The sequence below is a fragment of the Mustela erminea genome, chromosome 13 (assembly GCF_009829155.1).
Source record: "Mustela erminea isolate mMusErm1 chromosome 13, mMusErm1.Pri, whole genome shotgun sequence".
Taxonomy (NCBI): domain Eukaryota; kingdom Metazoa; phylum Chordata; class Mammalia; order Carnivora; family Mustelidae; genus Mustela; species Mustela erminea.
In genome coordinates, this window is record NC_045626.1 from 16,300,454 (window position 1) to 16,315,599 (window position 15,146).

Below are 15,146 nucleotides of genomic sequence, written 5' to 3' on the forward strand. Positions count from 1 at the left end.
ATGTGATAAGCCTGCACTTGCAGAGGAGGGTTCAAGAAAACTCTTCTAGTAGGGAACAGTCTAGCTTTTAAATAAACGGATTCTGCGGCTGGCTTGGCCTGGGCACAGAAGAGCCTCGCAAGGGTCAGGAGATGTGGGCGAACACACAGAGGGAAAATAATTGCAGCGAAAACACAAGATCACTGCTGCTCTTCTGACATCAGCAAAGGAGTGACCATCTAGGCGGGGCGGTTCTGAGAGTATTGCCTTACTCTCCCTGCCGGAAGTGTCACCATTCGGAAGTGTCACCATTCGAGGTCTGTTTTCGTCTGCACCAGGGGTGAATCCTGGTGGTCGGGGGGGGGGGGGCTTACACCTTGATCTTTAGCTGCCTGGCCCACGGCAGTTGACACAGCTCAGGACCAGGTTAGGAAAGACACTAGGAGAGCCCGGGGAAGAAGTCGGCGTGGTAGGACACTGCTGACACATTTTGTGTATCTCCCCAAGGCTGGTTCTGTGTAAGTTGTGAGTCAACAGGGTTTTGAGAGAAGTTAGAAAGAAAACATGACATCTTACGTGGTTCTTTGACAATCAAAACAAGAGCAAGACAAATCCCTTGACTGTTTCAAATGAGATTTCCCTAAATGAAGGAAATCTAAACATATGGCGAGAAGCTTTAAAATCTGCTCATGTGTAAATGTCATGATAAATTTGGAACCAGTGAGTGATACCAACCGCCAGGCCACGTTCTCTGGAAATGGAAGGGAATCTCTTGAATTCATCTTCTTTTGTTGTGCAGCTGACTAACTCTGCCTGTGGGGGCCGCTTTCCTCCCAGACTGGCAGTGAGATTTTGAAGAAAGAGCGCTACTTGCTAGGCTTAAGTATACTGAAAAGGAGGTTAAAAACGAGGTAACATGGACAATATTAAATGTTACAGAACATCTGGTGACTTTGGATGTTTGAATCCCAGTTCCAACTACTATGTGACCTTGGCTGAGTCACTGACCTCTCTAACGCTCTTTCCCATCTCGTAAGTAGGAAGGCTCATTCTCGGCTTATAAACCCATTAGGAGGAGAACATTGATAACATTGGCAAAATACCTGGTCATTGTAAGGGCTAAAGAAATGGGAATTATTAAGTGACGAGTGATCTTCTCTCTTTGGCCTAGCCCATGCGATGGTAGAGGTAAGGGACTATGAGCTTCTAGTTGAGGCCTCTAGAAAGCCTGCAAGTCACTACAAGGATTTAGTAAGTGGCCTTCAGGAGGGAGAGTTAAAAACCCAGCCTGCCTTCATCATCGAGCACTCAAGTTCATTACAAGCTATTTGTTAACCTCTGCCACATCCTTTCATTTGGAATTGAAATAAGAGGACTGCCTGCCCTTTGGACAATGTGCTTAAGTTTTTTATTGTAAATGGTAAGAGGTTGGGGACTGGAATCTAATTGACAAAGAGCTTGGATGTAAAGAGCATTAATTGGAAGACACTTTAGAGACAGTTAATCACAGCTAACAAATTCAAAACAGAAGATGCTGCTTTAAAATCATAAATTTAGTGAAGGCTGAAGGATACAAGAATAGTTAAGTGTTTTTGCACAAAGGAAATCTTGTTGAAGATCCAGTAGAACTGACGCCCGTAGAGCACAGTCTCCTAAGGGTTTTGCTTTGCTTCGTTGAGAGAGGACGTTGCTGTCCAGGTTAGTTCAGCTGGGGGTTCCTTCCTGCACGTTGAGGACCTGGAGCAGAGAGTCCGCCAACTTAAAAAATATTAAAAAGACGGGAGCAAACATAGTTAGCGATCCTGAAGTCTACTGCTAGAGGCAAATACATTCCTAACAAACCATCGGCATCACCTGGGAGCTCATTAGAAAGGCAGATTCCTAGGTCTACCCCAGAGTAGTGAATTGGAAACTCTGGGGATGGAGCCCAGCGATCTGGGCTTCCAGAAATCCTCTTGGTGATTCTGAGCATGTCCATAGCTCACAGCTGTCCTGAGAGAGAGGGAGGGAGGGAAAAACTGACTTCCTCTCTTTCCAGAGCCACTGAATGTTTGGTTCTTTTCGTTCATATTAACTTAACTTGTTTCCTGATATGACTATTCAGGTCTATTTTGACCAATGTTGGAAATTAAATGTATGATCGTCAGGAATTTGTTACTAAAGTGTCAGCGGAGCAAGAGGACTATTAGCGAGTATGGAATCTCAATCCCTACTTCACTTACATTGGCAATGCCCCATTGCACAAATCAGAGCTAGTTTACGAACCACACGATTGCACATTACGAAGCCATGACGCCAAGAGGTAGTAGTGTGCAACCCGGAAACAGGGGCCAATCCGAATTTCCACCAATTTTGAATTTACTGTGGCTTGCTCTGTGGCTTCTGTTCACATTCGGACTGAAGAAAGAATGAGTAGTTGTAATGTTAAAATACGTCTTTGTTCCCATGTAGCACCCTTTATATGCTGAGATGAGAAAACCAGATTCAACCAGATTCAAGCTTATTACCCTTATTATGCCTTCCAAGATTCTCTGCCCCTTCAGGTGCCTCAGTGGCCCAGACCCGCCACTTGTTTCTAATAAAGGAATTACTGAAAGTCTCAGGCCAGTTATTACCTGCTCAACTGTTTTGAACAGGTGTTAATGAGGCCAGGGCCTGGGGTTCAATTCCCACACAGAGTGATTAGTTTTGCTTTCCTCCATGTGCCGGGCTGCACCACAAAGTGTCACCAGCCTGCCTGAAGATGCTTCCGCCCATCTTGCAATACGAGCCACTGGTCATAAAGGGAGGGCAGTGGGAGAGGTGGGTGAGGATCCGTGAAGCCCCCACATTGGCTCAAAATACTGAATCTGAGCTGTTTGGCTCAAGGGAATGGAAGTAAAGCTACAAGGAAAAAAGGGGTTGGTAACCTAGAAAGATAGAGGACACAGAGGTGGGAGGCAGGGACCCGTTATGGGGGGGGCTATATTTGAGGTGGGGGTGACTTCACTCTGGTCCTTCATAGTGACTGTTAGGGTAAAAAGGGCATTTTTAGTTATTCTCAATTATATGTTGCTACTTTTCTTATATTTGGAACTTCCTTTGGAGAGCTTCACATATTCAGATAAAAAAACCTTTCTATGCACTGATTTGATTGGACAGTGGAGCCATCCCTTAAAATTGAGGACAAACTCACACACTTACTTCCTTTCCATAACACCCTCTGCAGTGCACTCCCTGGGCCCCTTACTTCCTGTCCACCAAGTAACCGCGGTAAAAAAAAAAAAAAAAAAAAAAAGGCTGCAAAGAACCATGGTCTATAACAAAATTACAAAAGGAATCCGAAGGCCAACTTCAACCTTCACTGAAACTCAAGACAATCCACAGCCGTATCTAGGATTACAGATTAGGCCCTGGCGCTGGTTTGAACACTATTTCGTGTGATATAAACCATTGGGTCGGGGCGCCTGGGTGGCTCAGTGGGTTAAAGCCTCTGCCTTTGGCTCAGGTCATGATCTCAGTGTTCCAGGATGGAGCCCCACATCGGGCTCTCTGCTCCGCGGGGAGCCTGCTTCCTCTCCTCTCTCTGCCTGCCTCTCTGCCTACTTGTGATCTCTGCCTGTCAAATAACTAAATAGAATCTTTTTTTAAAAAAAGAAAGAAAGAAAGAAAGAAACCATTGGGTCAAAGTTCCATTAATTTTGTGTGATAAGGGTACTGTTAAAAGATGAAGGTTAACCTTGAAAATGATTGCCTGTGATTGCTAATAATGTTCCAGAGCTTGTTTGCCATGATACAGTAGTCCAGATTCAGTGCACATTTGCACAAATCTTTTCTGAATTTAAGTAAATATCTTTGCCACCAAAACATAGGAAAATGCTCAGAGTTTCTGATTACAGCTCTGGGAGATTTGGCAACAGGACTTCATGTTTTATTACTAAAATGGGAGAGGAGAGCATATGTGGATAGTTTTTAATTTTAAGAAAAGTCCTTCAGCCTTTGAAAATTCCTGCTGCTACTTCTGGCAATGCTCGGCTAAGTTATTAAACTTCTTTCTAACGCCGAGTGATATATGGGTTTCTAATAGAACCATTCTCCGGGTACTCCCTCTTTGTGAATAAGGAAACTGTAAGATGTTTTCAATTTGCCTATCAACTTTCTTTCACCAAGACGGAACTTCCATAGCAAGAAGAGGGATACACTCTTGGTCTATGCAACAACTACACTCACTGTTGACTTTTTTCGTATTGCTGGGAAATATATCCTAAAGAATGGTACCAATGTGTGCAGTGAATAGTTCATTATTTGACTAAGGTGGAACGAAATGCGGGGTACCCGGGTGACTCCGCCAGTTGGGCATCCAACTCTTGGTTTCAGCTCGGGTCAAGATCTCAGGGTGGTGGGATGGAGCCCCGCACCGGGCTCCCTGCTCGGCGGGGCATCTCCTTCCCAGGCTCTTTCTGTCCCTCCGCACCTCACACGCCTTCTCTCAAATAAAGTCTTAAAAAAAAGAAAAAGGAATGGAATGGGATAGGCCTCGTAAACTTATAAGAAGAAAAAACACAAAACATAAAAAGATACAGTAGAGAATCGAGGCCTGATTATAAAAAGATGACTTCATTTCTCCCGCCGAGTCACATGAACACTGATAAAGATTGTCCCCAGGACACACTGCCTGTGACTGCCCATTCCATCCACCCCATGCTACGAGCACTCAGACGGAGCTGTCCTTTCATAATTGGCTTCGCAGCTTACAGAATAGTCTTCTGAATATGACGGGAACACTCTGAGTTTTAAGGAAGGAGCTGAATCTTTATTCTTCAAAAAGATTTACGGGTGCCCGGGTGGCTCAGTCAGTTAAGGGTCTACCTTCAGCTCAGGTTATGATCCCAGAGTCCTGGGATTGAGCCCCTTGGTACCGGGGGGATGGGGGTGGGGGATGGAGGGGCGGTGGGTCCCTGCTCAGCAGGGAACCTGCTTCTCCCTCTCTCCCTCTGCCTCTCCCCTAGCTTGTGTGCTCGCGCTCTCTCTCGCTCGCTGACTCTCTCTCAAATAAATAAATAAAAACTTAAAAATATTTATTTATTTGAGAGAGCGAGAGAGGCAGAGGGAGAGAGAATCTCAACAGACCCCCCACTGAACACAGAGCCCGAGGGGAGCTGGATGGGGAGCTCGATCCCAGGACCCTGAGATCATGATCTGAGCCAAAATCAAGGGTCAGTTGCTTGACCAACTGAGCCACTCAGGTGCTGCAGGAGCTGAATTTAAAAAAAAAAAAAAAAAAACATTCCAAGGTTATGCAGAGCCAGGGTTGGGGGAATAAAGCAACTCAAAGTGGATACTGAAATTTCACTCCAAAGGGCAATGAGCTGCGAGCCTAAGTCCATTTCAGTGTTTGTAAAACCGTGTTAGGGATTTTGTGGTGGCGATCCACCGGGGTTACCCCTCAGACAAAGGAGAAGGCGTTGCTCTTGGACATCCCCCCACAGCAAGGCCAGCAAGTCACCTGACCAAGAAAAGGCCAGAGGCTGGGAAGTCCACCCCAAATTCCCAGAGCCCTCAGGGCCCAGGAAGCCACCAACAAAGAAGGGAGCTGGTTGTAACCCCAGTAGTACCGGCATGGGCAAGAGAATGGCTCGGGGCTTTGTACAAAGTGGCTGCTTGTTTCTGCATCGGAGGGTTTAATCCAGATTTTCCTTCTGAATGAAGGCTACTAGAGATCTTCTCCCTAGGGGCTTAATGCAACAAGAGAACTTTCCATTTGTGTTTAGCATCGAAAATCCACAGTAGAACAAAAGTGCCGTGAGACAATCCACAGCAGACCAAAGCACTGTGAAACACAGAGCCTCCTCCAGAGAAGCCGGCTGAGGCTTGGCAAAACCAGCCCTGAACCTCTGCAAAGGGGGCATCAATCGAAGAGCTGATCACCAGGAACGAGAGAACGGGCCAGCTCCCCAAGCTCTGTGAGTGAAACAGAGTATTGTTATTGTCCATGAGGACCTCCATTCCCCAGCAGATGCTTCACGTGGCAGCCGACTCTCCACGGAGCTGGCGTGGGCTCCTGCTCTGCTCTCACTAGTGAAAAGCTATGTGTGTGAGAGAGAGAGTAATCGAATTTTCTTGAATCTTCCTCCAAGACTGCTGTGAGCATGCACAGAGATGGTGAAGGTAAACTGCTTTGCCCGGTGCTTGGATTATGGTCATCCCTCAACAAAAGTAGCTATCCTTAGTCTTACTAGAATTGTGATGATTGTTTTTGCTTTTTATATAAATTTCATCTTCATACTTTAAGGTTAACGAGAATCACTTCGTTTTCAGTTTAATTCCTCTCTTCTACATAATAACTCTTCTACCAGAGCATACACAGGACAAATCAGTTGATTAGCTATGTTCACCAAGCTTTTTCTTTTTCTTTCTTTCTTTCTTTTATTTTTTTAAAGATTTTATTTATTTAGGGACACCTGGTGGCTCAGTCGGTTAAACGTCAGCCTTCAGCTCAGGTCAGGATCCCAGGGTTCTGGGTTCGAGTTCTACATCGGACTCTTTGCTCAACAGGGAGCCTGCTTCTCCCTCTGCCTGCTGCTCCCCCTGCTTGTGCTCTCTCTCTGACAATTAAATAAATCAAATCTCTCTAAAAAAAGGTTTTATTTATTTATTTGATGGAGAGAGAGCACAAGTGGGGGGAGCAGCAGAGGGAGAGGGAGAAGCAGGCTCCTCACTGAGCAAGGAGCCCGAGGCAGGACTCAATCCCAGGACCCGGGATCATGACCTGAACTGAAGGCAGACGCTTAACCGACTGGGCCATCCAGGCACCCCCAGAGTGCTCTCTTCTAAAAGCATATGTGAATAGCCCCTTACTCATGAAAAACAAACGCAGGGCAAGTTGCTGGAGACGAGGGAAAGCAAAGCAAAAATGAACTATTGGGACGTCATCACGATAAAAAGCTTCTGCACAGTGAAGGAAACAATCAACACAACTAAAAGGCAGCCTAGGAATGGGAGATGGTATTTCCAAATGACATATCTGATAAAGAGCTAGTATCCAAAACCTATGAATAATTTATCAAAAGGAACACCCAAAACCCAAATAATCCCATTAAGAAATGGACAGAAGACACGAATAGATACTTTTTCCAAAGAAGACATCCAGATGGCCAACAGACACATGAAAAGATGTTCAACATCACTCAGCAGCAGGGAAATACAAATCAAACCACGATGAGATATCACCTCACACTTGTCACAATGGTTAAAATTAACAACATAAGAAACAACAGGTGTTGGCAAGGCTATGGAGAAATGGGAACCCTCTTGCACTATTGGTGGGAGTGTGAACTGGTGTAACCACCCTGGAAAACCATATGGAGTTTCCTCAAAAAGTTAAAAAATAGAGCTACCCTACCACCAGCAATCGCTCTACTAGGTATTTATCTAAAGGATACAAAAATACAGACTTGAAGGGGCACATGCATCCCGATGTTTGTAGCAGCCTTCTCAACAACGGCCAACTACAGGAAGAGCCCAAACATCCATCAAGTGATGAACAGATAAAGAAGATGTGGTACACACAGTGGAATGTTATTCAGCCATCAAAAAGAATGAAATCTTGCTATTTGCAACCACGTGGATGGAGCTAGAGTCTATTCTGCTAAGTGAGATAAGTTAGTCAGAGACAAATACCATATGATTTCACTCACATGGGGAATTTAAGAAACCACAGAGATGAACATATGGGAATGGGGGGAAAGGAGAGAGAGAAACCAACCATAAAAGGCTCCTAATGATAGGGAACAAACCGAGGGTTGATGAAGGGAGGTGGGTAGGGGAGAGGCTAGACGGAGGATGGGATTAAGGAGGGCATTTGCTGTGACGAGCACTGGGTGTTATGTAAATGATGAATCACTACTCCTGAAAGCAATATTGCACTGTTTGCTAATTAAAATTTAAATAAAATTTAAAGCAAACAATGAAACATAAGGGTTGACTCAAATAATGTCCCGCCTCCCTTAAATATTCTGGGAGAATCCCACCAATGCATAATCGCTAATAAGCATGATGACTGATAAAACTAATTGGGGTTTGGAACCAACACCGCTTCGATTCTCTGAGAGGAAAAACCATCTATTCTGTTGAAGGGAAATTACACAGGAAGTATCTACTCATTTCTCAGCGTGAATTGGTGTCAGCCTAATTAAATGGTTCTAAAGTTCGCACCATAAACAATTTTATTCTTCTGGGTTCGAAATTAACCTCCTTCCAACTGTCCCCCAACACCTCCACCTCCCACCCCACCCCACCCCTTCGCCCCCTCCCACCCAGTACCTTATACCTTTAGGTTCTGAACCTAGGACGTTAAAGTTGCTGTCATCCTGGTAATCCCAAGCCAACGGGCGAATGCCCAGGGATGCCCTTTGAGGTGACTGATGACTTCCTGTGCCCTTTGCCTCTAGGAGATTCAGCAAATTCCTCGCAGCTTCTTCCCACCAAAGGTGCTCCTGCAGCTGCTGCTCCAGGCTCCCTCCCTCATCAACAGATGGGGACTCTCTGGTGCTCTTCTTCCCCATTAAGTGCCCTGTGAAAACAAACACAAGAACAGACTACCACCCATGGAGCGCAGGGGACCGAACCAACAAGACGTTTCAGAGGACACCAATTCGGTTTCCATTACTTCGTCCGAAGTGCAGAATAAAGTGCAGCATTTTATGATCAGATGCTTGTTCATAAATGACGGACATCTTTTGCTCCCTGTGCAACTAGCTGGACACAATCTACAGCAACAGCTCAAGAGCCCTAGGTTTGCTCCCAGCACTTCAGTTAACCAGCTTGGTGACCTCGGCCAAGGGCTGAGCATCCCCAGTCCTACGTTTTCTCAACTCTACAATGAACAGGTCGGACTAGAGGCAACCTAAGGAGCCTTCCATAAGGACAGTGCTGTCACCAATTGTACTCCCAGTTGATGGAGGTTAAACATCTCCCTGAGTCACTTCTCAATTGTTGTTGAAAAGAAGAGCTTTGGTGCTTTTCTTCGTTGTGATTAAAAAAGGCGTTGGTTTCCTCTGGGCTCTAATACAAATGTACCAATGGAATTTTTCATTTCAACTTTCTTAGAATTTTGGCAGAGACTGCATCTAGGAGTTGTCACCTAGAAATTCGTTTGTTGAGTAAATAATGAGAAAAAGGTGAAAACAAGTTCTGAGCAGCCCTTCTCAGCCACATAAATGCAGAATTTTCGCCTAGATATCTAAAAGGGTCAGTGAAAGACTACCAATGGTTCCAGGGATGAGGACTTGCCATAAAAATGAACAAAAGTTGCCATGTGAGGGGCACCTGGGTGGCTCAGTGGGATAAATTCTCTGCCTTCAGCTCAGGTCATGATCTCAGGATCCTGGGATCGAGCCCCGCATCGGGTTCTCTGTTCAGCAGGGACCCTGCTTCTCCCACTCTCTGCCTGCCTTTCTGCCTACTTGTGATCTCTGTCTGTCAAATAAATTAAAAAACAAACAAACAAACAAACAAACAAAATTGGGAGGCCAGGCCATTAAATGGAGAAATCCATGTATGCAAGTGGGGCTAGCCACAGGGTCAGAAGTCGGTATGGAGTCCAAGGTCTGCATTCTTAACACCTTAGCCCCTTGCTAATAATACCCACGTTATCTTATTTACTTTCCTCCATATTTTTCTTCCCCATCTCTCAGCAATTGGATTTTACAGTATTTTTAGACTCCTAATACTAGTAAAACTATGATGTGTTCAATTTAAAGCTCATAAGGAAAGCTCTTTGTGGTTCCGATGTTGTCTGGCATTAGAAGTCTTTAAGGCAAACTTTGTGGGGATAATGTTTGCCAGACCTCAACCACTTAAAACGGCAGAGAAGCCTTCCCCGAGACTTTATTGTTGGTGTGTGTTTATAGGATGTTTCCTTTGATCTACTCCACAAGGAGTTCAATGCAAATGAGGCTTGCCAAAGGCCACACACGTGTCAGCAAAGATTCTAGGATTAAAATGAGCTCACAGACTGGACTCTACTAGGTTATACCGTTTGGAAGGGTCTTGGAACTTCCTAAAAATATAAGGCAGGTAGGAATCACTCTGGGATCTGGAAATAAGGGTAAGGTCTGCAAAAGCGTCTCTTGATGTTATCAAAAGAAGTAGGGGTCATATACCAGTGTATCCTGACTCATGATGTGACTCAGAAAAATTTATTCTGTGGGCATTGGGGAGCCTAACATGAGGTTTTACTGCCTTGCAGGGTGAGTGAGGACCTGGCAAGTCATTTATGACATGACATCTCATACAATTCCAAGACCTCACTAAGGACACAGTCCCAAATGAAGGATCGGACTCACGAAGGACTGGCTCGTTCGTTATCTGCTTGGTCACGTTGGTGTCCGGATATCTGAGAAATCCCCCGGCTTTTAGTCATAGTGATGATCATGAGGTGCACCTTTCCAGGAAGCAGTGAGGGATTTGGATTTATTTGTATCGAGGAAACTGAATCATGACAATGGGAAAGTAGGATTAGAACCTGATGCTCCAGTAATGACCTCAGTCGCTCCTACCCTCCCTCACCGCTGTCATCTAGTTAGGATACTAGAAATGAGAAAGATGCTATGGCCAATTACGCAGAGGGACAATGGAGATGTTTTTACAAATGAAAACTCCATTTTTTGTCACGCCTGAATAATTTGGCGGACTTTTGTAAAACGGGAAGACGAAGTAACCCTCCATTCTGTGATTGATTTAATATAGCTCCTCATGACAGCATACAGTTCTGCATATTGGGTGGGTGGGTGGGTGGTGGTCCGCCCCAGCCCCAGGTCCAAACCCTGGTCATTAAGGAAAGTGCATCATCTCTAACATCCCAAGAAACACACTGCCTGGGTCCTATTTCATTTTCACTTTGGAGCTGGCCACTACCCACCAAATAATCGTTTCCATGGCAACGCGGATGCCCACTTCCACTTCTCCCATCATCGTTTGTTATGTGTCCGTATCATAGTGATAGAGATCTCAGCATAGACAAAAGACAGGCCCTTGATAAAAATAAAACCTTGCCCAGAAGTTTTTAAAAAATTAATTAATGAAATAAAAGCTTCCGCCCCTTTTAATCATATAAAAATACCACTACCACAGCAGGCTTGAAACATAAATGAATTTTCTTGAACTCCAAATGTGAAGATCACCCCAACTTGGGGAAATCTCCATTAAGACATAGAGTGTCCAGCACTTCTGAGAGCTAATTTTCCTAGAGTGATCCCTACACCACATTTCACCCTTTCTGGGACAGCACTCCCACGGAAAGCCATTCTACAGCTGAACATCAGTGTTCCAGAATTCAACCTTCCAGGACATTCGTGACATCAATGTTAGAGCCATGACCAGGAGCATTTCGTGGGAGCAGAGGCAAGTTAACAGTAGCAGCGTTGACCTGTATTTTCATACCTATATTTTGCACAAACAAAACATTTCCAGAAACGTCAAGCCAGACAAGAATTTAAGTTTTCCATCTGTTGACTTGCTTTCCACGGCCACGCCATGCTTCTCTCAGCTGCAAGAAGCAATTCCCTTAACAAACCTGCAAATTTGTGCTGACAGCTTCCTCATGGACAGCAATATGTAGCTTTGGTTTGATATAATTAAAACTAAACTGCACGTCTTCAGTGATTGAGGAGGACAGGCATTTACTTAGGAGAGCGGAAGGCTAAATTTAAAATCTAACAACATCATTCCTGCTTAAGAGCGCTCCGATTCCTACAGAGAGCACGTCTCTCCAAAGCAAACTTTTTCTCAATCACATGTTATTTTAGACCCAACTGTGATTTTCTACTTCACCTCCCTCGGCCTCTTGTTCTCCATCAACTCTGCACAGCCGGCCAAGAGAGAAAAAGGGAAAAGAGTGTATTCGAGAACACATAGGAAAAGAAAATTGGAGGTTGCCACTGGTTGGTGTGCTCTTGGATGAGGAATACCCAAGCATCACCACGCTGGGTGTTTCAATGCCAGACCCCCTGAACACCCCGGGACAGGCGCTTTGGGAAACTAGAGCAATCAGGGTGGGGTTGCCTCAGAAACGTGATTCTAAGGGCCCAGATTCTAGGGGTCCTGCTTTTGGCCTCTAAGGGTTGCCTACTAATAAGCCTTTTTAATTCAAAAATACGGATGAGAGAAAAGAGGTTGGAAATCTGGGACTTTCATTCCACCTTTCCAGCCCACTGGCTGGTGGCCAGAGTGGACAATGGCCACTTGGTCTAAATTCCCAGAAGTCCTTTCAAAGCATGAATTTCAGGTTCGGCTTTGGAATGTCTTGTAAATATCCTTCTCCCTTTGAGGGCGGGGTTTTTCCTCTTCACACCACCGAGCCTCTTCTCTCGGTGTTCCCAGTGTCCCCTCACAGATCACAAATACCTTCATCCCTGGGGCCGCCAGGACTCGGCAAAGGATTCCTCCAGCGGCAATGGAGACTATCCTGTTCGCAACCCCGAGTTCTGGATTTCTCTCGCAGAGGATATGCAACGCAGAGGAGCTGAGGCCGTTCAGCCTCCCCTCTTCCCATGAATGCGTCCCGGTCCTCACACCATCTGGACTCGGCTGGTATTCGGATTAGCAAGGATCTTTCCAACACACCCTCCCCCATTCTGAGTAGCTGGCTAAGGGAACAGTGAAAGGAACACCACCCGCACCAGCACCACTACCCCTTAAATCTCTTTGGGGTCGACCAGCTTCTGGGAAGTGTTGGGGCCGCGGTAACTGGCTACCTGGGGAGGCTTCGGAGGCAGCTGGAAGCTTGGCATCCGCCAGACAGAGGCCATGCTGGGCGCGGGGGAGAGCCCCGGGGTGACGATGGGTGGGCGCTGCCCTCCCGCCAGGTGCGGGAAAGCTGTGGGGTTGCGCCCCGCCGGCCGCCCCACCGCCCTCCCCACCGCCGCTGGGGTTCCGGGGCCCGGCCTGGAGGCCGGCACGTGTGGGCAGAGGGAAGCCGCAATCTAGAGAGACGGAGGACTGCGGGGTCTCGGGGACGGAGAGGCCGGGGTCGGCGTGGGGACCCGCTCCCGGAGCCTGCGAGAGGGAAGGAGGGAGGGCTGGGCCAAAGGGCAGGGGAGAGGAAATCGCCACCGTGGCGGAAGGACTGAGGGAAGTCAGGAGAGCCGCAGACAAGGGGCGGCATCCCGGGAGCGCTCGCCGAGAAACCCGGGACCCCAGGACGCGCTCCCACACCTGTGGCTTTGCGCGGCGCCCGGGGCGCAGCCCGCGTCCGGCTCCTGGCGGTCGGAATCCCGGGGCTCAGGGACGCGCTCGGGGACCTGGCTCCCTACGTCGTTCAAGGACAAAACCGTGCGAGACAAGGCTACCCTCAGGATAAGAGGAGGCGCGGGGTAGTTGAGAGGGCAGGTCGGCCTGTTGGGAGAGCCGGCCCGGGCGCCCGCGCGAAGAGGGAGGCGAGAGGGAAAGGACCACGACGCAGGCTGAGGCTGCTCGGGGACCGACGGCCTCCCGGGATCGGCAAGGGGGTGGGCGCGCGGGGGGCGGCGTGGAGCTTGGGGAGAGCCGAGTGCAGAGGTGGCGGCCCAGGGCTGGGGTCCCGCCGAGGACTGGAGCGCGCGGGACACTCACCCACCGCCCAGTGGTTGCCACGCGGGTACATCTTGTCCAGTACGGTCCCCGCGCCCGCCGGCACCGGGGCGGCCGGCCCCCGGGGCGCCTGGCAGAGGACCAGCGCCAGCAGGACCAGAGGGAGCTCGCGGCCGCGCATGGTCCCGGCGGGAAGCCCTTGGAGCGCGCGGTGAGGCCGGCGGAGCGCGCTGTCCCCGCGGAGCAGTGGCGCGAGGACCCGGACTCGGAGAGCGCCGCCGCTGCGCCCGCGCCGCTGCCGCCGCCGCCTCCACGAGCCCCGCACTTTATAAGGCAGCCCGGGCGGGGCGGGGCGGGGGGCGGAGGACGGGCCGGGGGGCTCTTCTCCCGCCGCCCGGAGCGCTCTGACGTCTCCCTGCGGCGCTGGGACAGCAATCCCCGAAAATCATCCATCTTCCGACCGAGGGAGGGGGAAAGGCTGCGCCCACGGCCCCTCTCGACCTGCCCTCGTAATCCTGTCCGTCCGGGCCCCGCTGGATGAATTCTGCCGGTCCTCGACGCCTCCGCTCCAGCACGATTGCACCCCGGGGTTCTGCCGGGTGAGCCGCCTTCCCAGAGGAAGGACGCCCTCAGGCTGGGCTTTGCTGGAGGCGGTTGGAACCAGGATAGCAAGGGACTTGGCATTCTCACACCCTCCTCACTCGGTGGACCACCTCCCTCCTCAAGGCCCCAAGGTCCCAGCCCACAGACGTCCAGACCCCCAGGTCCCTCTTACACACAGAACCGCCCCCCCCGCCCCGCCTTCTCACCACCACCACTCATACCCTCATCCCACCCCTGAAAGGGCACTTCGGAGATGCCCTTGGCCACTGGTCTGATGAGATGCTGGTCGTGGCGGGGAGGATATGTTGTGTGAACAGAACTAACAAGGATTTTATTATACACCTGGCCCCTTTCCTAAGCATATTGCTTCCACGAAGAAGCTGCTTTTGTGCAGATTTCCCTAGGCGGCGTCTACCAGAAAGCTCACACCGTCCCTAAACTGCTACTCACACACGTCTCTAGAGCCGCTCAGCTTCCCTCTGCTCCGTCTGTTCTCAGGTGTGAAGAATGGTCAAGGGCCCAACTCCCGAGGTTCCCAATGCGGACACGAAGGGGGTGGGCATCATAGCAATACAACGATAAACAAGCTGGGGGATGCTGTTGCCCACGTTTAGGCAGTGCTGGGGGCGTGTTTGCGTGCTCCTACAGGGCTGGTGACCTGTCTCCCTGGCGGGTCCCTGATAGGTCCCTGATGGGTCCCTGGTGTTCCTTGTCAGCTCCGGTGTTGATACTGTAGAAGCTGAAATTCTACATTTTTCCCTGCATAGCTGGTGATTCACTACATTTGTGCCATTCTGAGATGGTTCCATGGGCACATTGCACGAGTAACTGTCCTTGGGCTTGGAAGAGTATGTCTAGCTCTAAGGTACTAAAAATTGCTAATTTCAAGATCTCGTTATTAGCCACAGAAGTGCAGTACTGATCTCCTGAGGGAACCGCCCAAATGACCATCAGGAAGAAAAGTCCACACTTGGCCTTGACTCCATGTGGCCTGGGTTTCCAGCCTCTGCACCCAT

At 48.6% G+C, this 15,146-nt stretch overlaps 1 protein-coding gene across 3 annotated transcripts; it reads right to left on the minus strand.

Moving 5' to 3' along the window:
- Positions 1-1,373: 1,373 nt before the first annotated feature.
- On the minus strand, positions 1,374-13,817 carry GRP (gastrin releasing peptide). Of its 3 annotated transcripts, XM_032310840.1 has the most exons (4): positions 13,570-13,817; positions 8,310-8,530; positions 8,209-8,211; positions 1,374-1,737 (listed from the first exon to the last, which is right to left on the minus strand). In XM_032310840.1, the coding sequence occupies exons 1-4, from the start codon at positions 13,706-13,708 to the stop codon at positions 1,684-1,686; spliced, it is 417 nt and encodes a 138-aa protein (XP_032166731.1). In that variant the 5' UTR covers positions 13,709-13,817; the 3' UTR covers positions 1,374-1,683. The 3 variants fall into 3 exon arrangements, with proteins under 3 accessions (XP_032166731.1, XP_032166730.1, XP_032166729.1); XM_032310839.1 differs by lacking the exon at positions 8,209-8,211 and having other exon boundaries at positions 1,374-1,716; positions 8,288-8,530; XM_032310838.1 differs by lacking the exon at positions 8,209-8,211 and having other exon boundaries at positions 8,288-8,530.
- Positions 13,818-15,146: the final 1,329 nt, after the last annotated feature.

Excerpts from the sequence above, each read along its gene's own strand:
- GRP (XM_032310838.1), bottom strand. The coding sequence starts at position 13,708 with ATGCGCGGCCGCGAGCTCCCTCTGGTCCTGCTGGCGCTGGTCCTCTGC. Across the intron at positions 8,531-13,569 it reads TGGCAACCACTGGGCGGTGG|GGCACTTAATGGGGAAGAAG; the intron begins GTGAGTGTCCCG and ends TTGTTTTCACAG. Across the intron at positions 1,738-8,287 it reads CCTAGGTTCAGAACCTAAAG|TTGGCGGACTCTCTGCTCCA; the intron begins GTATAAGGTACT and ends ATATTTTTTAAG.